At 54.6% G+C, this 22,515-nt stretch overlaps 1 protein-coding gene across 1 annotated transcript in view; it reads left to right on the top strand.

Moving 5' to 3' along the window:
* The window catches only part of LZTS1 (leucine zipper tumor suppressor 1), a 54,203-nt gene extending 34,643 nt beyond the window's left edge, over positions 1 to 19,560 (top strand). The window contains exons 2-4 of the mRNA XM_080673102.1: positions 9,622 to 10,097; positions 11,094 to 11,894; positions 15,647 to 19,560. Coding sequence (XP_080529228.1) covers positions 9,753 to 10,097; positions 11,094 to 11,894; positions 15,647 to 16,318 — 1,818 coding nt within the window. The 5' untranslated portion in view covers positions 9,622 to 9,752 and the 3' untranslated portion in view covers positions 16,319 to 19,560. The remainder of the gene's footprint in view (positions 1 to 9,621; positions 10,098 to 11,093; positions 11,895 to 15,646) is intronic.
* Positions 19,561 to 22,515: the final 2,955 nt, after the last annotated feature.

Genomic DNA, 22,515 nt, shown 5'->3' with positions numbered 1-22,515 from the left:
CTTTATCTGACCTTCAATTCTGAATGATAGCTTTGCTGGGTAGTGTAATCTTGGTTGTAGATTCTTGCTATTCATCACTTTGAATATTTCTTGCCACTCCCGTCTGGCCTGCATAGTTTCTGTTGAGAAATCAGCTGACAATCGTATGGGTGCTCCCTTATAGGTAATTAACTGTTTTTCTCTTGCTGCTTTTAATATTCTCTCTTTGCCTTTTGCTCTTGGCATTTTAATTATGATGTGTCTTGGTGTGGTCCTCTTTGGATTCCTTTTGTTTGGGGTTCTGTACGCTTCCTGGACTTGTAAGTCTATTTCTTTCACCAGGTGGGGGAAGTTTTCTGTCATTATTTTTTCAAATAGGTTTTCAGTATCTTGCTCTCTCTCTTCTTCTGGCACCCCCATAATTTGGATGTTGGTATGCTTGAGGTTGTCCCAGAGGCTCCTTACACTATCTTCAAATTTTTGGATTCTTTTTTTTTTCCAGTTGAGTGTTTTTTGCTTCTTTGTATTTAAAAACTTTGACTTGATTCTTGCGGTCCTCTAGTCTGCTGTTAGATCTCTGTATAATATTTTTTATTTCAGTCAGTGTGTGCTTAATTTCTAGTTGGTCCTTTTTCATATCCTCGAGGGTCTTGCTAAATTTATCGGCCTTTTCTAGGAAATTCTTGAAAAACATTATAACCGTGGTTTTGAACTCTATATCCAGTAGTTTGCTTTCCTCCATTTCTTTCATTTGTGATCTGTTTCTTTGTCTCTGCATTTTCGTTGCTTCCCTGAGTTAGTAGAGTAGCTTTGTGTGGTAGGTGTTCTATAGGGCCCAGTGGCTCAGCCTCCCCAGTTACCTGAGGTGGACACTCTTGGTGCAGCCCTTTGTGGACTGTGTGCACAGCCTTGTTGTAGTTAAGTCTTGATTGTTGTTGGTATCACTGGGAGGAATTGATCTCCAGGCCAATTGGCTGTGAGGATCAGCTGTATCTATGCTGGGAGAACTTTTGTGCTGGAGACACCCTTATGAGACAAGACTTGCAAAATTGCAAAAGCCTCTGTGCTCAGCTTGGTTTCCCGTCAGCCCTGCCCTATGAGGCCCCTAGGTCTCAGTGTCCCTCGGAAATCTCTGTAAGCACCTCTGAGAGAAAGCTGCCCTCAAGTTTCGCCCACTGCCAGACAGTCCAGTTTCTCCCTGAATGAGTCTGGGTTCCCAGGAACTCGCCCGGAACTGGAGTTCAGCGCAGTCGGGAGCTTCCATCTCTCTTCCGCTTTAGAAAGACAGCCGCGCACTCAGCCGCCCATGCACTCAGCAGTCAGTTCTCTCTGCACGCGCGTGCCTCTGGACCTCTGTCTTCCACAGCTCCCCTGAGTCCTAGTGTGCTTTCTCTTTTCCTGACAGTCCAGTTTCTCCCCGAATAAGTCTGGGTTCCCAGAAACTCGCCCAAAACTGGAGTTCAGCACAGTTGGGAGCTTCTGTCTCCCTCCCGCTTTAGAAAGCCACCCGCGCACTCAGCCACCCATCCTCTCCGCACACGCGCGCGTCTCCATACCTCAGCCTTTTGCAGCTCCTCTGAGTCTCAATGAGCTTTTCTCTTTCCTTCTAGTTGTAGAATTTCCACTCAGCCAGCTTTCCTGTGGTTCTGGATGGTGTCCGTTTTGTCTTTTAGTTGTAGTTTTGATATTGTTGTGTGAGGCAGCAGTTTAGGTGTTTACCTATGCCGCCATCTTGGTTTCTCTCGGCACCCTCTTCTTGATAACAATGACATGCCTCCCCCACCCTGGAGTAAAATGGGGAAGTGGGATTTGGGGCTCTGGTCCCACTCTTGTTGCCCTCCTTTTATATATTGGCCAATATGGGTTTCAGATACCACCTCTTCTTGAGAGTTTCAATGGAAAGGGGGAGGGGCTTTAAAAACTAGGTGTCTTCCAAGACTCAAAGAAAGTAAATCTTACAAAAATTATACACATGTGGGGAAGTAATCATATATAAAAGGATTTTAGCAACAAAATGGAAGCACCTGAGTAGGGAATGGTCAACAAAATGTGTCAGGATGACTACGCAGCATAAGTGGGGCCCAACATGCAAAAGGTTAAATAAAACACTCAAGGTTGCAGAATGATACATGATACCATTTATAATAAGAGGAAAACAAGGCAATACAGAATAGTCTTACATGTTAAAAATATGTTTAATATAAAAAATGTACCCAGAAAATGCATGATAGGGACCCCCACCCCCACCCTAGGGAGGGAGTAATGGGGTGAGGGAAGGAATAGGGAATGGGGATTGCAACTTAGATGTTTTATTTCTGAAACAAATATGACAACATTTTAACAGTTGTCAATTCTGCATGAGCGACCCAGGATATTTTTGTAGCATTTTGGTATTTTAATAATCAATTAAAATTAAATAGAAGAAGAAAGCTCAAATAGCGACATGTCGGGACCCAGGCGAGCATTGGTGAGGTGTCCACCCAGAGTTGTGCTCATTATGGTCCAGGTGGTTGCCCCTCTGACTGCCTGGCCCCTCCTTTCATTTTATGACCTTCTTTGAAGTAGGTCTGAAGTCTGTCCCAGTCCTGGGAAGGGGGGCTGCGAGGCCTTGGAGTCTGAGTTTGGGAGGGGCAGGCTGCACTGAGGTGATAAGTTTCCTTAGTTTCACTTCCTCTCCTTGCTCCCATCTCCCCAGTCCATGAAGGAAAGCCGGGAGTCATTAGTTAAGACAAGAATCTAAGATCAAGTTATTTGTCCCTCTTCAGAGCCCCAAGCTCACATTTGATCCCCCAGAGCAGGATATATTAATCTGCTTAACGTGGGTCAATCGAGGGGCATTCCGGGTCAAGGAACCCTGAGAAGTCATAAGCAAATCTCGGAGGGGAGATACTGGTGAGGAGGGGGTCAGCAGCTCCCACTCATTCTCCAGAGGCCTCAGAGGAGAACTGAGCTGAACCCAGCCGCTCATGCTGAGGTTGGAAACAGCCCAGAGAGGGCGAAGCTCCCAGTAAAGGGAGGGTTACACCTGGCCCCTCGTCTGTGTCTCCCTGATACAGGAGCATCATGGGGAAGCCGCAGTCCTCAGACCACTGAGGCCAGGTTGATTTGGGAGTGCAGGGTGCTCCTGCAATAAGTCATCTATTGTATGATTGAATATCTCAGCAAACTGGCCTGGAGTGTAATGAAAAACAACACTAACAATAACCAGCACTGGTGATTTTTCCAAATACGTGCTAAGCTCTAACTTCCCTTCATGTTCAGACTGTGAACCCTGAATTTAAAAAACAAAAAGAAAGACGCATGCTAAGGAAAGCTCCTGGTGGCTAAATGAGCTCAAATTAAACACACACACACACACACACACACACACACACACACACACACACACAACAACAACAACAAAAAACAGCCTACCAGCCATTTCTGCACAGGGGCCTCTCACTTGGGGAGAAGCCTCTGTCCACCTTTGGGCTGCAAAACTGCTGGCCTGCCCTGTGAGCCAGCCCTTATAAAGGAGCTCCTGGAGTCCTACTTCAACCAATAGGACTGAGGCTTTTCCGCATTCAGTCAGAGCTGCGCAGCTCTGACCAATCAGAGTGGCTCTGTTCTGACCAATCAGGGGCCAGGGATGGGAATGTCTGTCTTTATAAGCCAGCTTCTCATTGGCTAGGAGAATGCGCTTTCCAAGATTGAAGACTGCGTTTTTCCCTGCTAAAACTGAAACACTGGAGAAGGTCTTGTGGTGCACCTGTGAGTAGAGCAGAGCTTCCTAGTGGAAGAGGGGCCTGGCCCCAGGGCCATACTCTATATTACGGTTGATGTGTTCACAGCCATGCGCTATCACCCTTAAGGTGCTTGCAGTAATTAAGTTTGCTTCACCCCAAATCGGGGTTCCTGTTGGTGCTGACTTGGTGCCAGTGACCACCCGTTGTCAAGACAGATGTCCTGTGGCAAAGCAGGCGTGGTTGCCTCCACTTCACAAGTGAGGAAACACATGGAGCCCTCAAGGCACTTGCTCTAAGTCACACCCAGTCTATGGCAGGACTGAGGTTGTAAAATTTTTCTTTTTGTTCCTCTAAAACCAGACTTCTCACCCTCAGTGCTATTGACAGTTTGGGTCAGATAATTCTTTGTCATAGAGGCTGTTTTTGTCACATGTACTAGATAGGGGCTGTGCTGTCTCCATGTTTTAGGTCCCAGTCATAGCAGTCATGACTGTCTCCAAACCTGCCAAGTCACCCCCCTTGAGAACCACTGCTCTACCTCAGGCCTTCTCACTGCTGCTCTCCCCGAGGGACCATTCTGACAGAAATGTCACCAGGCTGCCTGTTCCTGAATGCCATCTCAGAGGCCTTCGCTGGGCACTGCCAGTGAAGCAGTGAATGCGCGTGCACACCCGTTCCTCCCTATCTCTTTGGCTTTTGTTTTTAATTCTATGTGCTTACTGTTCTCCTTTCCTCCCTCCCCCTGCACTTTGCATACTTGGTCCTTGTCAGATGCTGAATAAATATTCATCAAATGATTGAATGAACCCCACACATAGCCCCATCATCTAGGCTCAGCCTGCAGGTGACAAGGCACAGCAGTTCCTGGGACACACCCCGCCGGTGGGCCTGGGAGTGGGCAGCATAGCTCGGCCTGGGTGCTGGAGGAAGCTACACATCGGAGCTGGCACAGCCTCCCCGAGCTCTGTGAGTCCCTGTGGGTGTGCACTGGGTGGTGGCACCTCCTTGGCAGGAGAGCGGAGATGCCCTGCAGCATGGCTGTGGGCGTCTGGTTGACCCTCCCACCAGGACCGTTCCCTGGCAGGGTGTGGGGAGAATAGATGAGGAGGGCAGAGGAGGGAGAGAAAACGGAGCAGGAAGGGCAATATGGGGGCTGAGAAGGAGTGAGATAACGAAGCTGAGCATCCTGATCTGGTGGTGACCTCTCCAGACCCAGAGAGAGGGGAGAGCAGATATGGAGCCTCACCCTCCCCGGGCCAGAAGTTTGGATTGATGTGGGTAGGCCAGAGCTGCTCTTCCCTGTGGTTTGGGTTGGGAGGGTGTGTAGCATTATTTCTCACCTGAGTCTAGACAGGCCCCTCTTCACCTCCATGCCTCTATCTCCATGTTTCAGGAAGGGAAGGAGGGTGCAGAATGGAGTCAGGGAAAGCAGCTGTGGTGGGAGTAGAAGCAGCCCAAAGCTGAGGATGCCCCAGAATCCAGGTCATTGTCTGTCCTTGTGTAGCAGCCTTAGTCATTTGCGAGAGGGGGGCGGGGAGGCGGTGGGGAGGGGAGAGAGGGGTTGGCACTGAGTCTGGGGGAAGTCTCCTGAGTTCTCTGGGGTCAGATTCTGAGTATAGCATTGGGGGCAGGGGGTCCTTTTCCACTAGCTGTTCTCTCTTCCCTTAAGACCTGAAGTCTAATTCTTGCTGGATTCCTTCTTTGAAGTCAGTAGGAGGTCATGCAGAACAAGGTTCCTCCAACATGATCAGTGTGAGTTCCATGATTCCTTCCTTTTCCCTCCCCAGTCCTTCCCTCTTCCTTCTCTCCTGCTTGATCGCCAAGATCTGTGTGCTCATTTCCACCCTGAGTATGTACTCCTGGCCAGTGGGGTTTGTTTCCCAGGAATAAAAACGTGCCCCCCCCCCCCCCCCCCCGGCACAGAGACACAATCCTGCGTGGCTGGGCGGGAGGGAAAACTAGGGCTGGACCACAGCCAAGTTTTCTCTGAAGTTCTCTCCAAGTTAAAAACAGAACGAGCCCAGGCATTTAAAGGTAATTAGTTTAGCTCCAAGTGGATCTGGGGGTAATCTCAAACTTCAAAGCTCCTGTGTGTCATGACCTGGGGAGTGGAGGGAGGGCAGGGATCAGGGGCTAAGGATGCACTCGGAGGCCAGAGGCACCATCCTTCACCCCCTCCTCTTCATTTGCTCCCCACATCATTGAACTTTTCCTCTCCATCCCCTAGGGCCTAGGGCAGTGCTTGTGCTTCACAAGGCATCCAGGCTGCTGCTCAGGGAGCAAAGGGGCTCACCTGTACTCAAAACCTTGTTGTCATCCACCCAAAAGGGAATGAAGCCGTGGCCAGAAGTGACAACCTTGAGTTGTCCTCCAGGCTTTCTCTCCCTTACCTGGAAACTCACTTTGCTATCCAGGACTGACCTTAACATTCCTGAGCCTCACCTAAAATCCTCAGCAGTGTCTGTAGCGTGGATTCATGGAACTTGGGTTGAGGTTCCTCCAGGGTCACTGGTCACCAAATAACAAGGGCCATGTCGACCTCTCTGAGTCTGTGCTTCATGTTCCTCATTTTTGTCCTAGGAGCTATAGATGCAAAGTCTTCACTTTCATGGAGCTTATATCCTGTTGGACACATTCACAACACACACATTTTAAAAAAAAAAGATTATTACAGGTTAAAGCAAGTGTTACGAAAGAGTAAACAGATTGGAATAATAGGGAGCAATGGGGGAGATGGATTTTTCCAGTGCAACCAGAGAAAACTACTTTTCGGAGGTGATATTTGGGTTGAGAACTAATGGATGAGAGGATGTTCTGTGTAAAGAGCTAAGGGAAGAGACTTGTCCGCAAAGGCAACAGCAGGGATGAAAGGCCCTTGGTGGGAAAAGGCTTGATGTGTTCAACCAACAGAAAAGAGTCAAGGGCTGTAACTGTAGTTATGAGCAGGGGAAGAATGGGGTGAGATGTGATTGGAGCAAAACCAAGGCCTGCCAGGGGCCTGCAGGGTTTGGTGAGGAGTCTGCTTTACTGCAAGAGCAATGGGAAGCCTTGAAGTGTTTCACCAGGGTGTGTGATGGTTGTGCCCCTTCAGATGCCTAAGATGAACAGACTGGGGAAAGACAAATTTGGAGTCTGTCTGAAGGTGCAGGTGACAGGAGCTGGCGATGGAGCAGGAGAACCAAAACAGGTCCATGGAGTCCGACACTAGTAGTAATCTAACTGGTCTATGCTTCTCGAGGGCAACACTCCTGTCTCGTCCTTGCATTGATCGCACATCTGCAGTGCGCCTACCATGTGTGAGTGTTGCCTTTGACTGCTGTTGGTTTGCTTCATCCGCATGCTGGTCCTCTGAAGGAGTGATTATTTTTATTTTATAAGCAAAGAAACCTCAGAGGAGTTGATTTTCAAATCCAGATCTGCCATATCTCCACAACACTGCCCATACAGATGCTAAAAAATGTGCAACTGAATGGGCAAAAGTAAGTCACCAGTTGCCCAAGGGCTATACTGTGCAGAGTGCAGGAGAGTCTTTTGGCCAACACTAGCTTTCCTACATATAGAAAACAGAAGAATCTTTGCCTCAAAGGACCTGAAGGTCTCAACTAAGCAAGAGATGGGTGACCTGGGGGATGAGAAATATATTTAGTCATTGTCACCTGTTAAGCGAACAGAGGAACTCCATACTCGTAGGTAGCACTGTCAGGGAATTTGACGCAAGAAAATCGCATGTAGAAAAGCGGTAACTCGTTCTGGAAAATGGGTGGCATTGAAAATAACAAGGTTGATGAATTCTGGAGGGAACAATGGTAATAATATAATAATAGATACCAATGAAAATGCCCACCATTTATTGAATGCCTATACATACCCGTTAGCTTATGGTGGTATCTCACACACGCCTCATAACGAACCTCTGGAGTAGGTATGGCTATGATTCCGAGATTCTAAGAGACCGTCAACTTGTTTTGCTGTGTTGTTTTTACTAATGGAACATAGAACACATTTACTCATGCATAACCACTTGATTCTTCAGGATAGCAATGCACAGTTGAATCCAGGCCTTGACATGCAGAGTTGAGGAGTTTTCTGGCTCCTCCCGCTGTGCACATGCAACTCTCAATAACCTGCCTAGACATCTTTTGCCCCTTCAGGGTTAACAGTATCATTTAGAGCAGGATAAAGAGCACAGGGTCCTTTTGACTTCCTATTTTATTAAGCGTGTAGCTTTGTCTTTCTTAATTGGATCAGTGTGTGTTGGCATTGACATCCCGATGTATTCATTCCTCTGTCCAATGAGGGGCAAGGTCATTATTATTATTCTCAGCATTTATTATAAGATGCATTCCTATTACATTAAAAAAAATTGTGTGTCTTAGCATTAGTATATGAAACTGAAGGTTGAAGATGTTAGAGAGTTTGCCTCACATGTCATAGCAGGCAGGGCTCATAACTGGGAATCCAAACCTTCTATCACTGCTTCTCAACATTCAAGGGTGTAATTATTCCCCTCCTCGTTCTCTCTGGAACCCCCTCCAATGAGGCCTTTCTTCCCACCACTCCACCAAAACTGCTCTTGCTGAGGACACCAGTGACCCCACGGCCAAATCTGGCCAGTCCTCAGCCATCATCTTACTTCAGCAGTGCTGACTCCATCTTCTTCCCGAGACGACTTCTTTCCGTGGCTGCCTTAGGCCTCCTGCATCAGCTGGGAGCTTTTCAGCTTCTCTTCCGCATGCTCCTCACCTCCTACCACACTGAGCGGACCCTCAGACTTCTCTCTCTTTCTGCCTCCGCTTCCTCCGTGGCCTCCTCTGCTCTCATAGCTGGCTTCTCTCTGCAACACCGTTCACACAGAAATCTGCAGCCGCCACAGCTCCCGCCCGTCCTGCTGCCCACTCTCCAGCACGCCTTACCATCTTCCCGATGTTTCCGCCCCCACTTCATCCTAAACTGGCTCCTTTTGTGGTCTTTGCATCTCAATAAACGGCAACATACTTATTCTAGTTACTTGACTAGACTCCTTCCTCTCTTTCTCTTGCTCCCTGCATTGATCCTGTAGCAAATCCTAGCAGGTGAAACTTAAAATTAAATCTAACATGTAATCCAAAACTCCCGCCTGTCCCAGCCATGGTATCACTCGCCTAGCATAATCAGCCCACCATGTCCGCCCAGGCCCCGCCACAGCCTCTTGCCCACCCAGCAGCCAGAGGGGCCCTGCATAGCCTCAGTCAGATCATGGTGTCGCTGCTGAAAGCCACAGAGTAACAGCCAAAGCCCTGGGGCCCCAGGCTCTGTGTGGCCCGGGCCTGCTAGCCCCTGGCTTCTCCTCCCCTCCCTGCTGCTAACTGGCTTCCAGCTGACTGGCCTCCTCGCTGGTCTCACGTGTGCCTGGCACGCTGCACCGCAGGGACTCGGGACTGCATGCGGGCTGCTTCTGAGCTGCTTCTCTCTCCCCCACGTTCTCATGCAGCTTGCTCCCCCATTTTGGTGGTCTTTTTAAATGATACCCCCAACAGAGAGGCCATTGTCACCTGGTGCTCCCTGTATAAATAGCCCCCGGAATTCCGTCCCAGGTGCTCTGCTTTATCCCGTAGCACCTCTGTCACTTGAGATGGTGCATGCTGTCCATGGCCCATCCATCCTACCCTGAACACGAGCCCCTGGGCACAGGGGCAGTAAGTGTTTTAGTCTCCGCCCTATCTCCCCGCTCAGAACAGCGCCCCTCCGGAAGCAGGCCCTTGGGGAATGCTGCTGAATCTGGGGACAAAGGAAGAAACGAGAGCCTAGGGACAAGGCTGGGCTTCTGTTCAGACGCACGCATGTCTCCGCTGCCAGAGCCAGCAGTGAGGACTCCTCTTCCGGTCCCACCAGGACCACATGACCAGCACTGCTGACTGCTGCCCTGTGTCTCTTCCAGATCCGCGCTCTCCCAGGCTCTGGAGGCCTTTGCTATGACCGCAGTCCCCTCCTGGAGCCAGGACTGCCCCTCGCTGCCACAGCCACTCCAGGTGCCCACACTGCCCCTCCTGTCCCCCGCCCCGTGTCACCATGGGCAGCGTCAGTAGCCTCATCTCCGGCCACGGCTTCCACAGCAAGCACTGCCGCGCTTCGCAGTACAAGCTGCGCAAGTCCTCCCACCTCAAGAAACTCAACCGCTACTCGGACGGGCTGCTCAGATTTGGCTTCTCCCAGGACTCGGGGCATGGCAAGTCCAGCTCCAAAATGGGCAAGAGTGAAGATTTCTTCTACATTAAAGTCAGCCAGAAGGCCCGGGGCGCCCACCACCCCGATTACACTGCTCTGTCCAGTGGGGACCTAGGGGGCCAGGCTGGGGTGGACTTCGGCCCGTCTACCCCACCCAAGCTCATGCCCTTCTCCAATCAGCTAGAAATGGTAAGTGGGGGTCTCTGGTAAGGGCGGATGGGTTGGAATGGTAGGTGAGAGCAACACGGGTGGAGAGCACAGGGCAGGGAGGGGTGGCAGTGACCTAAACATTCAGATCTCCAAAATGCTCAGCTGCACTGCAGAGACCAAAGGTTGGTCAATCTTAGGTGAGCCGTTCAGCAAAGAGCAGGGGGAAATGAAAGGCTTGCTGAGCTCCCGGGTGTAACTGATTGTCAAGGCAAGACCACCAGCAGCATTTTCAAGTGCATGGGAAGGAGAGGTAGCCCTGGTATCGCCCGGAAAAGCAGATGGAGAGTCCGCTTGGAGAGCTGGCAGCTTCTCATGTGCGGCTTGGTGGTGTGGCAGCTCATCTCAAGCCGGGCCAGGAGCTGGCTGTTAGTTTCTTGCCATCATCTTTAGCAGAAATGAGGGCAAAAGAGTCGTACATACTCCAGAAAGCCAGTCCTCATTCCAGATTAAGCTCTCATGGGGCCCACGGGTGGATGCCAAAAACCATGTTCCTACTTCAGCCCCAGCACCTACACAGGCTTTGATACACTAGGAAGTGGCCCCGTGTGTCTGCATGGAGCCGTAAGCTTTTCAGCTTAAAGGGATTGTAGACTGCAAATGCTCTACCAATGAAAAGACAATTTCTAGAAAAGGGTTATGTCAAGTGCTCCTCACAACCCTTTGAGGAGGCCATGGTGGTGTCTGCTGGAAGGGCGGTAGAGGTGAGCAGGGATTTCTGCAGGGAGACCATGCCCACCCAGCCCCGTACCCCTGCCGGCACCACACGGGACAGCTGAAGCCGTTCATCTCCGGAGGCTGGGAGGAGCTGGTGGCAGGTGGCAGCTCATGGCACAGAGTGGCTTCTCCTTGAGAGATTAAACACATTCGGCAGCTTTAGAGCACCAGGCGAGGTTGCCTAGGGCTGTGACTAAGAAGGGTGCCACGTGGCTGGGTAGACAGGGAGACCCAAGGTCACGTGGTTCTTTTTTCCCCCAGGCCTCAGAGAAGGGTGCAGTGCGGCCCACAGCCTTCAAGCCGGTGCTGCCGCGATCAGGAGCCGTCCTGCACGCCTCCCCCGAGAGCACCAGCCACCAGCTGCACCCTGCGCCCCCAGACAAGCCCAAGGAGCAGGAGCTGAGGCCCAGCCAGTGCTCCGGGGCTCTGTCTGACTCCGGCCGCAACTCCATGTCCAGCCTGCCCACACACAGCACCAGCAGCAGCTACCAGCTGGACCCGCTGGTCACAGCCGTGGGGCCCGCCAGCCGTTTTGGGGGCTCAGCCCACAACATCACCCAGGGCATCCTCCTCCAGGACAGCAACATGATGAGCCTGAAGGCGCTGTCCTTCTCCGACGGCGGCAGCAAGCTGGCCCACCCGACCAAGGCGGACAGGGGCTCCTCGTGCGTGCGCTCGCCCATCTCCACGGATGAGTGCGCCATCCAGGAGCTCGAGCAGAAGCTGCTGGAGAGGGAGGGCGAGCTGCAGAAGCTGCGGCGCAGCTTTGAGGAGAAGGAGCTGGTCTCCAGCCATGCCTACGAGGAGCGGCAGTGGCGCTACCCCGAGGAGCTGGAGGGCCCCGAGCCGAAGAGCAGCAGCAGGCTGAAGGCCTCGCAGAAGGGCCAGCGCACACAGCAGGTGCTGCACCTGCAGGTGCTCCAGCTCCAGCAGGAGAAGCGGCAGCTCCGGCAGGAGCTTGAGAGCCTCATGAAGGAGCAGGACCTGCTGGAGAGCAAGCTGCGGTCCTACGAGAAGGAGAAGACCAGCTTTGGCCCCGCGCTGGAGGAGACGCAGTGGGAGGTAAGGCTGGGGAGGGCTTGCCCTGTCTGTTGCCCAGCCCCTCCCCTCCTCCAGGTCGTGGCCAGTGGTGTGTGGACACAAACTGCCCAGCACGCCGCGCTAAAGGGCCAGCTTCATGACCCAAACGAGGGACTCCCATATTAGGGATGCAGTTAGTCTGCACTTCCCACTCTCTCCCTGTGTCAGGGCCTCGTGGCCCTCAGAATTAAATTTATTGACCAAGTCACTGACCAAGAGGCTGGAACCATAAGAAGCAAGGCCCAGCGGGTATCTGAGGGCCAGCTCGCTTCATCTGCTCACAGGAGGCTCAGTGGAAGCATGGCCGGTCCGAGAGCCACGAGAGAGAATAGGATGTGTTACTTTTGAGGGGAGGGTCCCCACCCACTGGTGAGAGTGCCGCCATGTGTGGCAGGTCTCAGTGACAGAACGGACTGCTTCCCCCAGGAGTGTCAGTGGGGGGTCTGTCAAGTGTCTGAGATGGAAACAGGACAGGAAGACAAGGGCTCACACACGCACATGCACACGTTCAGACACCCTGGAGGTGAGGCCTCTGCATCTGGCTGCTGGAGAACCAGCTCAGACCCCATCCTGCTGCCTGAGGGCAGCCTTTCTCACCCGAAGGCCCCTGGTGGTGTGCTGGGACAGGTGGGAGTGTGTGCATAGCAGCTCTGTGGCCCCCCTCCCGCCCCCAGGCAAACTCTGTGTGGAAAGGGACTGAAGGGCCCCTGGGTCTGGTTGGACTAGCACCACTACCCTAGCAGCACAAACATCTGTTTGCACTAGAGCTCTCTGTGCTGATCCTGGCAGTCAGAATGAAGTGTTACCTGTAGTAGGGAAAGATCCCTTCTGTGGAAGAGATGGATGGGGGACTGGGCAGGGGAGGAGGGTGTCACTTCCTGTTTTCAGGTTTTCTGGGGTGGAAAGAATGGGAGCCGTGAGAGCAGTGCCTTCCTCCATGTCCACGTGGGCACAGCAGACCCTCCCACAGCTATCGTTTCTCAGCCAGCACTGGGGACACCTGGGGGCATCTCGGGGATGTAAGCTAGTGCTAGCATTAGGCATCCCTTCTTGTCCGTCCAACTGGAGCTAAGCTGGACATGGCTGTGAACCTCGCTCCCAGGTTGCCCAGTCAGGCAATATAGTAAAACAGTAAGTTAAATAAATTAAATTAAGCATTTATAATAACACTAGAGGCCTGGTGCACGAAATTCGTGCATGGAGGGGGGGTGTCCCTCAGCCCAGCCTGCACCCTCTCCAATCTGGGACCCCTTGAGGGTTGTCCAACCGCCCCTGGGATCGGGCCTCAACGGGCAGTCGGACATCCCTTTCACAATCCAGGACTGCTGGCTCCCAACCGCTCACCTGCCTCTGCCTGATTGCCCCTAACCGCTTCTGCCTGCCAGCATGATCACCCCCTAACCACTCCCCTGCCAGCCTGATCGACGCCTAACTGCTCCCTGGCCAGCCTGATTGCCCCTAACTGCCCTCCCCTACAGGCCTGGTCCCCCCCAACTGCCCTCCCCTGCTGTCCTGGTCCCCCACAACTGCCCTCCCCTGCAGGCCTGGTCCCCCACAACTGTCCTCCTCTGCTGGCCTGGTCACCCCTAACTGGCCACAACTGCCCTCCCCTACAGGCCATCTTGTGGCTGCCATCTTGTGTCCACATGGGGGCAGCTATCTTGTGTCCACATGGGGGCAGCCATCTTGTGTGTTGGAGTGGTGGTCAATTTGCATATTACTCTTTTATTGGATAGGTATGTTCAACCATCCTATCTAATAAAATAGTAATATGCAAATTGACTGTCACTCCAACACACAAGATGGCTGGCAGGGGAGGGCAGTTGGGAGGGAGCAGACCTGCAGGGGAAGGCAATTAGGGGTGACTGTGCCTGCAGGGGAGGGCAGTTGGGAGGGACCCAGGCCTGCAGGAGAGGGCAGTTGTGGGGGACCAGGCCTGCAGGGGAGGGCAGTTGTGGGGGATCAGGCATGTAGGGGAGGGCAGTTGGGGGTGACCAGGCCAGTAGAGGAGAGCAGTTAGGGGCGACCGGTCCAGCAGGGGAGGGCAGTTAGGGGTGACTGGGCCAGTAGGGGAGGGCAGTTGGGAAGGACCAGGCCTGCAGGGGAAGGCAGTTGGGAGGAACCAGGCCAGCAGGGGAGAGCAGTTAGGGGCAACCAGGCTGGCAGGGGAGGGCTGTTGGGGGGGGGGGGGGGCAGGCCTGCAGGGGAAGGCAGTTGGGAAGAACCAGGCCAGCAGGGGAGAGCAGTTAGGGGCAACCAGGCTGGCAGGGGAAGGCAGTTAGTGGCAACCAGGCTGGCAGACAAAAGCGGTTAAGGGCAATCAGGCAGGCAGGCAGGCAAGCGGTTAGGAGCCAGCAGTCCTGAATTGTGAAAGGGATGTCTGACTAAACAGGCAGTAGGACATACCTTGAGGGGTCCCAGATTGGAGAGGGTGCAGGCTGGGCTGACGGACACCCCCCCCCCCCAATTCACGAATTTTGTGCACCAGGTCTCTAGTTTATAATAATAATGTGTAGAGTGTTTATTAAGTGTCAGGCCCTAGGTCTCTCACCTACTCCTTACCCTATGGAGGAGGTACTGTTCCTAATCCTCACTTTTCAATTATGGAGACTGAGGCACAAAGAGGTTATGATAGAGAGTAGCTAGTGAAATGACTTGCCCACGGCCACCACCTAATAAGTATCAGAGCCAGGACTTGATCCTGACAGCGTGGCCCCAGAGTTCAAATATCTAATCATTATGCCATATAGCCACTACGCTAGGCGTCACTCAGGTCCTAAGGGTCAAGTCAGGATCCCAAGCCAGGATCCCAACCATCACTCCTGCTGCTCCCTCCATAAACAGATACAGGCTTGGCCCTGGAAAGGCATTCTTGGTCCCAGTCAATGCTTCCAAGGTAGTTCATGACAACAAGGGGGATTCTGAGGAAAAGTGAGAAATGTCAAGGTGGCTTCCAGTCTTGCTCCCAGAATCCCTCCTGTTAGAGGCCCAGGCCCTAGGCTCATCCCACCAGCCTTCCCAGGGCAGCAGGAGGCACTCTGTGATACACACCCAGACAGGCCTTGGCCTTCTTCTGAGCCACTAACAGCTCTGAATGGCCCAGACCCAGAAACACACCGGTCTGCTTCAGTGCCTTGGGTGTTGTTTGTGGATCTTGGCTGAATTTGTTGGGGAACAGGAATAGAAATGGTGGAGGCATGGGGGCAGGCAGAACACAGTCGCCCATCATTTGGTAGATCAGAATCGGGCCTCTGAGCCAGGCATGGCACTCATCATGGGGTGAATGCATGAATGTGGTCTTCACCCCAGTAGGAAGGACAGGGAAGCTGGGTATGTGCAGGGGTAAGGTCAGAGTGTATGTGCATAAACATGGTGATGGAGATGTGGCAGACATGGAAATCGATACCACTGATGTTAAATGTGGATGATGGAGATGCCAGCAGTGGGCAGGTTAAACCCCTGGTCATCAATTGCACATGACTATAGGCTTGGGTATAGACTGAGATTTTGACTCTGAATTGGGGGTGAGGGAGGAATGTGGACAGAACGAGCCAGGATACAGAATGAAATGAGCTTTGAGGAGGGGTTTGGCCTTCATGGTCACTCAGACCAGCACAGCTGGGAGCTGTCAGGACAGCTTCCTTCTGTAAAGCAGCAGAGTCATCGCCCGCCCTGGCCACGGCCTCTCACCTCCCACTATCTCCTCTCTCCCACCCCAACCTGACCCTCGGCAGGTGTGCCAGAAGTCGGGCGAGATCTCCCTCCTGAAGCAGCAGCTGAAGGAGTCCCAGATGGAGGTCAATGCCAAGGCCAGTGAGATCCTCAGTCTGAAGGCGCAGCTGAAGGACACACGGGGCAAGCTGGAGGGCATGGAGCTGAAGACGCAGGATTTGGAGAGCGCGCTGCACACCAAGGGCCTGGAGCTGGAGGTCTGCGAGAACGAGCTGCAGCGCAAGAAGAACGAGTCGGAGCTCCTGCGGGAGAAGGTGAACCTGCTGGAGCAGGAGCTACAGGACCTGCGGGCACAGGCAGCCCTGCAGCGGGACTGCACGCCCCGGGGGCCAGTGCTGGGGGCCGGGCCGGGGCCCACCTTCTCTGAGGACATCCCCGCCCTGCAGCGGGAGCTGGAGCGGCTGCGGGCTGAGCTGAAGGAGGAGCGGCAAGGCCACGACCAGATGTCCTCAGGCTTCCAGCATGAGCGGCTGGTTTGGAAGGAGGAGAAAGAGAAGGTGATCCAGTACCAGAAGCAGCTACAGCAGAGCTACCTGGCCATGTACCAGCGGAACCAGCGCCTGGAGAAGGCCCTGCAGCAGCTGGCCCACAGAGACGGTGTTGGGGAGCCTCTGGAGATTGACCTTGAAGGGGCTGACATCCCCTATGAGGACATCATAGCCACCGAGATCTGAGGAGCCTCCTGGGAGGGGGAGAGCTGGGACCTGGCATTGGGAGGAAGGGTGCAGGGCCTGTCCAGGAGGGCTCCCTCTCCTCCTCCCTGCTCAATAGCTGAGCCTCTCTGGGAGAAGCCTGCCCGGCACAGACCTGGGATCCTCAAGGGGAAGGAAGCAGAGGGGAGAGAAGGGACTGCCCCATGGCCTCTCCTCCCCTTTCCCATGGTGCAGTGCTCACCATTCTTCCACCCACCAGATCTCTAGCCTTCCCGAGAGATGGGCCAGGCGTCTCCATCATTTGATCAAGGTCTCCCTATACCTTGGCCTTTATTCAAATACTTAGAGATACCCTTCCCCAGGGATGGTGGTGGCTGCCGTGAAGGCCAGCAACCCCCCCCCTCTTCCCTCCGTCTTTCTCCCCTGACACACTGGGATGCCTTGGGAATAGAACGAAGCCATTTGTGACCGGAATCCTTGTAATCTGACCCAGTCATAACCTGAGCTCTTCCTCTGGCTGAGGAGGTGCAGTGGTTGGGGTGGGGTGCTGAGAAGCTGGCTTAGCCACATCAGGGCTGTCCCGATGCCGGCAAGCCACAGAAAGGAGGGGGGAGCTGGGTAGCCCAGGACAGCGAGGACCCTAGGGGGCAGAGGGAGAAGCTCAGTAGTCTGTCCCGACCCTGCTGGGCCTGCTAACAAGGTGAGCGGCCTCTGGGCAGCTGGTGGCCTCTGATCTCAGTGACCACTTTTCTTAAAGCGATAGAGACCTGGGTAGGTGCTGGGAAGGGAAGGTTGCAGGCACAGGGACACAGGTGGGTATAGCTTTCCAGCTGTCCCAAGGAGAGACTCGGATAGTTCCTGGTGGGGTCTGGAAGCACGGCTTCCCCACCTGGCTCAGTTGGCCAGCGGCTATTTTGACCTTGTTTTCTTCCCAAGAACCCAGCCTTTGCTGGATCCAGAATAACCTGTATCCACTAAGATGGTCAGGACGACCTGGGCAGCGGCACGCCTTCTCCCCTCACAGCTCCAGGGCCAAGTTCAGCAAGAGTCCTTCCTGGTCAGGAGGGGTCCCCAGAGTGCTGGTGGCCCGAGCCCCAGGGAGGGAGAGTGAGAGGCGCAGACACAGCCTTGTGAATGTCCCAGGGCCACCACGGGCCTCCCTCCACCCCGAGCCCCACAAGAGCCAGACTGTCAGGAAGCCAGTGGCTGCAGCTGCTAGGAGCTGGGCCGCTGCCGGGGGAGGCGGGGTCTCCTTTCTCAGGATGTGCAATGCTGGGGAGGACAGAAAAGGTAGAGTTTCTCAGTTGCTTGTTTCAGAATTTTTTTTTCTTTTTCTTTCTTGTCGTTTTAGAAGGAAGCCATATCGAGCAGGCAGCCAGGCTGTTCCATGTTCTATTTTTGACTCTAGCCGCAGCTGCTGTTCCTAGGACAGCCAGCCCTTGCTGGGTGCCCGCGCCTCATGCCTGCCTGTCGGGGGCGGGGGGGGGGAGAGCCTCCCTGGGGCACTTGTCAGTTCCACACCAATCCCCATCTGTCTCCCGACCTCTGACCTTTGGCTACAGACTCCTGGTGGGAATGAAGCTGCTCCTCTTCCTGCCCCGGTCCCTCCAGGACCCACCACATTCCTTCCCCGAGTCCGGGGTGAGGGGCAGGGCCACCTTCTCTGGGGTTGCTCTGCCTTTCCATCCCCGGGTTACGCTGTGCCTGTCCTGCTGCCTTCACACGACGGAGGAGCGTTTCTGGAATTTGAAGCCATGGCTCTTAGTCATAAGCCAGATTTAAACCTGGAATCCACAGGCCAAGAGCCCCCTCCCTGCCTGCAGGGCCCTACCGGCCACTGGGCCTAGTGCAGAACCCCAAGTCAAAGATGTCACATTCCTTGTGCCGAGTCCGTCATCCTTCTATTTCCACCAGCCGGGCCTTGAGTCCTTCCTCCCAGTGAGACTACCACACAGGCCAGAGAACGGGGCTGCTGGCCCTTCCCCAGGCCGGAGACACCCCGACACCCCTCCCAAAGAGCAGTCCCTCACCTGAGAAGAGGTGGGTGCTAACCGGGGTATGACTGTGCCCTGCACCCCACAGCCCTGCCCTCAGCCAACCCTTGGATCCCACCCTGGGCCGCCACCAGCCCAAGGCCCCAGGATGGCCCACAATGGCACTAGGTGCATCAGTGACTTGTAACATAGCAACCTCACCATTGTGTGGCTTTCTTCCTCTCTCTGTGGAAACTGTCCTTACTCCTCCTGGACCGTGCCCACCAGACCCAGCCTCTCCAGACCTTACTCCTGGACTGTGCCCGCCAGACCCAGCCTCTCCAGACCTTACTCTTCCTGGACCGTGCCCACCAGACCCAGCCTCTCCAGACCTTACTCCTGGACTGTGCCCGCCAGACCCAGCCTCTCCAGACCTTACTCCTCCTGGACCGTGCCCGCCAGACCCAGCCTCTCCAGACCTTACTCTTCCTGGACCGTGCCCGCCAGACCCAGCCTCCCCAGACCTTACTCCTCCTGGACCGTGCCTGCCAGACCCAGCCTCCCCAGACGGGGCTCTGGACAGCAGAGGCTGGCAGGGACTGGGGAGGTTGGACGACTGCACCTCAGGGCAGGCAGCCTGGCCCAGGGCCCTTCCCTCTGAGCACTCCTGCTGGCTGGCTTGCTCGCGCCCCAAAGAGTGCCTGGCTTGAAAATGCTCCAGCTGTCTGCAGAGAGCATAGCAGCCTGCACCACCTCTCCAAGGAGCGGGTTCTGCCTCTGGGACTTGGAATGACCAGACTCACGGGCAGGCGCCCACTGTGGACACTGAGCTCTGTGGGGACTGGGGGCCGTCTCTTCCTGAGAGGCAACTGCTGAGCCTCTGCCCCTGCCCTGGCCTTTTCCCAACCTAGCCAGGCTGCCTGGAGGTGAGGCAGGCTGGGCTGGTGGAGCAGCAGCTTCGGGAGGGGCGTTCCCTGCGCCCCGATTCTCCTGAGCTGGAGCCATCTCCACCCACCCACCCCCATGCAGGTGGGTGCTCCCCGCACTCCAGTGTGGAGCGTCTGTGCTGTGTCTGCAGGCAGAGCCGGAACCCCCAGCCTGGCTGTCTTTGGGTGGACTAGTATTTGGAAGAATATGTACACAGTTATTTTTCTCTTGGTTGCTTCTTGTTGTTTTGTTTGCTTTGCTTTTGACAGCTTCGTTTTATTTTATTTTTGATGCCCCTTTTGGCCATGTAAACTATTTCTGGTGATTTTATGTTTTTATTTATGAATAAAGAATGCCATTTCTCCTGTCTTCCATGGCCACTTTTATCTACTCAAGCCACCCTCCTTCCCCGGGCTGTGGTCCGGCAGCTTCTTGGGGCCCCTCCATTTGAAACAAGAAAGGTGCCATCCTTCCCACTGGGGAAGGTGGGAGGCCTTGATGAGGTCAGTATTAGCTGGTGGGAAAGCTGGACTTCCAGCTGGACCCTGCCACTCACCAACCCTGTGCCTTACCTATGAATGGCCCTGGGCTGACCCCAAGAAGGGAAAAGGAGACCACGGGGCATGGTCCTCTGCAAAGGCAGAGGGTCCCCTCCAAAAGAGCCCTCCCCCTGCCCAATCTAAGGCCTCCCATGCCTCACGCCCCCAGACGCTCTCCTCGCCAGCCAGCCCCTTGGTCTGTTGCACGTGGCCACTTTAGCAGGAGTCCAGAGTGGCTACTCTTGCCACTGCCCAGGGCCTCCCAGCTGGGAAGGTGCAGGCACCACAGTGGCCATCTGGCCAGCCTCCTGCCGTCAGCCTACCTTATTTACCTGGACCAGTGTCTCCTCCTTCCCTGGGCTCAGGTCCTAGGCTCAAAGGGGGTCTACTCAGGTGGCAGGTGCCATGGAGAGGGAATTAGACACACAAGGCAGCCTGTGGAACAGGTGAGGGTAGACGGAAGACAGTGCCTCTGCAGGGGACTGATCAGAATGTCCAGGGAAGGTGGCAGGCAGGAGGGGTTGGGGGCAAGGGTGGGACATGAGTGGAGTGGGAGGAGGGAGAGATAAGAAACTCATCCCAGGACAGGCATTCACACCATCCTAGGTCCCTCCCACCCACACAGGTGCCAGGAGCACGTTGGAGAGGGAGGAAGGCTGGGCTGCCGTGAGCCTCCAGCCCAAGGGCAGTGACCAAGCTGGAACTAGATCCCGCATCAGTCAAATTCCAAGGCAAAGGGGCCATGTCGGGCCTGGGGTGACCCTGTCCAGTCTTCCTCCTCAATATGGCCCAAGGCTGCTAGGCTGTTGCATGGGTGACACCCCCGGGACTATGTCTCCCACTGTTTACACCCGGGGTAGCCCCTCCCCTGGAGTTCAGGCATGCCCTGGGACTCACTTTCACCTTCCACTTTTATACTCTTGGGGGCCCTGAGCTGCCTTGTAAGAAGCCCCCAAGTCTGCTAGAGAGACCCCCTGGGGCAGGAGGTCCTGTTGTCCTAACTGGGCCCCAGCTAAGTGCAGCCGAGCCAGTGACCAGGACGCAGCCAATCCTGAGGAACAGAACCTGCTCCCGCTTCTGCCCTTCCAGAGCCCTGGCCTCAGCGCCCAGCACACATCAAATGGCAGTGACTAAGCCCTCAATTTGGGGCGGGGGGGGTTGTTATCATGTGGCTTAGCAGTAAATAACTAAACCCCCTCGGCAGCCAGGCCCCTGACAGGCCACCCCAGCAAGCCCCTCTCCCTCTGAAGGGCGAGGAAGAAGAGGACTCAGAAAGGGACAGGCCAGGGAAGTGACTTCCAGCTGCAGGAGCTGGCAGCAAAGTGGGGAGCAATGGCTTTCCCCACCCCCACTTCCTCTGGAGCGCCGTCCAGGACACAGGCCTTTCCTGAGCCTCCAAGCCTGCTTATTATTTGGGGGGGGGGGAGAGAACAAAAGGCAAATATGAGACGGAAAGAGAGAGATTGAGAGAGAGATAGAGAGGGAGGGAGAGAGACTGGAGCAAGCAGAGGGAGCCTCAGCATGGCCCGCCCAGCACGGTCACAGGCGTCCTCACGGGGCCAGGGACAGAGTGCACCTGCCACTGTGCTTGTGAGGAGGGAGGCAGTGGCCACGATCCCCACGCAGCCTCCGCAGCAGGTGCTTCCCGAGTGACTGGAGGAAAGCCATGCTGCTCCCGGATCTCTGCGCAACCCGTGCGTCACAGGCGACGCATCAAACATCCCTCCATCCCCTCGTGTGCTGCATGCGTTCACTCAACAAATATTTACTGGGTCCCACTGGGTGCCAAGCTCTGATCCAAACAGGAGAGATACAGGGTGAACGCAAGCAGCTGAGGCCCTTTCCCCTCACAGGCCTCCCGCGGTGGGAGTGACAAATAAAGCGGGAGCGCCTCCATCCCGGTGAGCCGTGAGCGCTGTGAGGGAGGCACACGGGCACCATGGTCTGTGCACAGGCAATGCTGGGCCTGGAAGGCAGAGGGAGTGGGGATTGCTACAGGGAAAAGGGAGCTCCCCTCCTTCCACATGTGGGGAGACTGCTAGTCACTGTCCTTTCCTAACTAGGGCCTCTCCCCACTCCTGCTCCCCCCGCCCCGGCCCCCAAGTTCTCTCTCTGGGAAATCTTACCTTCCCTGGGCCTCAGCAGACAGCTTCCTGGCAGGCTCCCCACTGTCCTCTAGCGCAGCATCTCCCATTGCTACACCTGGATGTCACCTGCAGCCCTGAGCAGCCTGAAGCCCCCCGCTTCCTCTCCCACGAAACAACTCCGCCCATCACGTCCCATGAAGGCCACGGGCGAGCCTGGTACATTAAGCATCACTCTTCCACGTGTGCAAGTGAAAAACAACACTGTGAAATGGTATGATCCTTGTGTGGATGCTAAAGTTTCCATGTAACTTGCTTAGAAATGCTATATTAATTTATCCATCTACACATATTTTTAAACGTCTGCTTTGCTGGGGCCTCCGCAGACTTTATCCAGCTAACTGTTTAACTGGAACCGTCCCCAGGATTGCTTTATTCCTCCTATCTCAGTCTCATCTTGCAGTGGGAGCCGACCTGGGCCCTGCTTTTCCTTGATCCTCTCTTTCCAATCAGATCCTAGATCCTGTGGAGTCTACTTCTTAAAGCCCTCGCCTCCCTCCTCTTTCCTTCCTACATCCACTGGCCCAGCTGAGGTCGTTACAGAACCACAGAACGCCCAAGACATCTTAGACATCTAATTCCACCCACCTCACTGACAGATGTGCTAAAGAGAGACCAGAAAGGACTTCCCAAGG

This window comes from Plecotus auritus (assembly GCF_963455305.1).
Source record: "Plecotus auritus genome assembly, chromosome: 6".
NCBI lineage: Eukaryota > Metazoa > Chordata > Mammalia > Chiroptera > Vespertilionidae > Plecotus > Plecotus auritus.
Note: the sequence above shows the minus strand (reverse complement) of the source record. Positions and strands in the feature narration are given on the sequence as shown.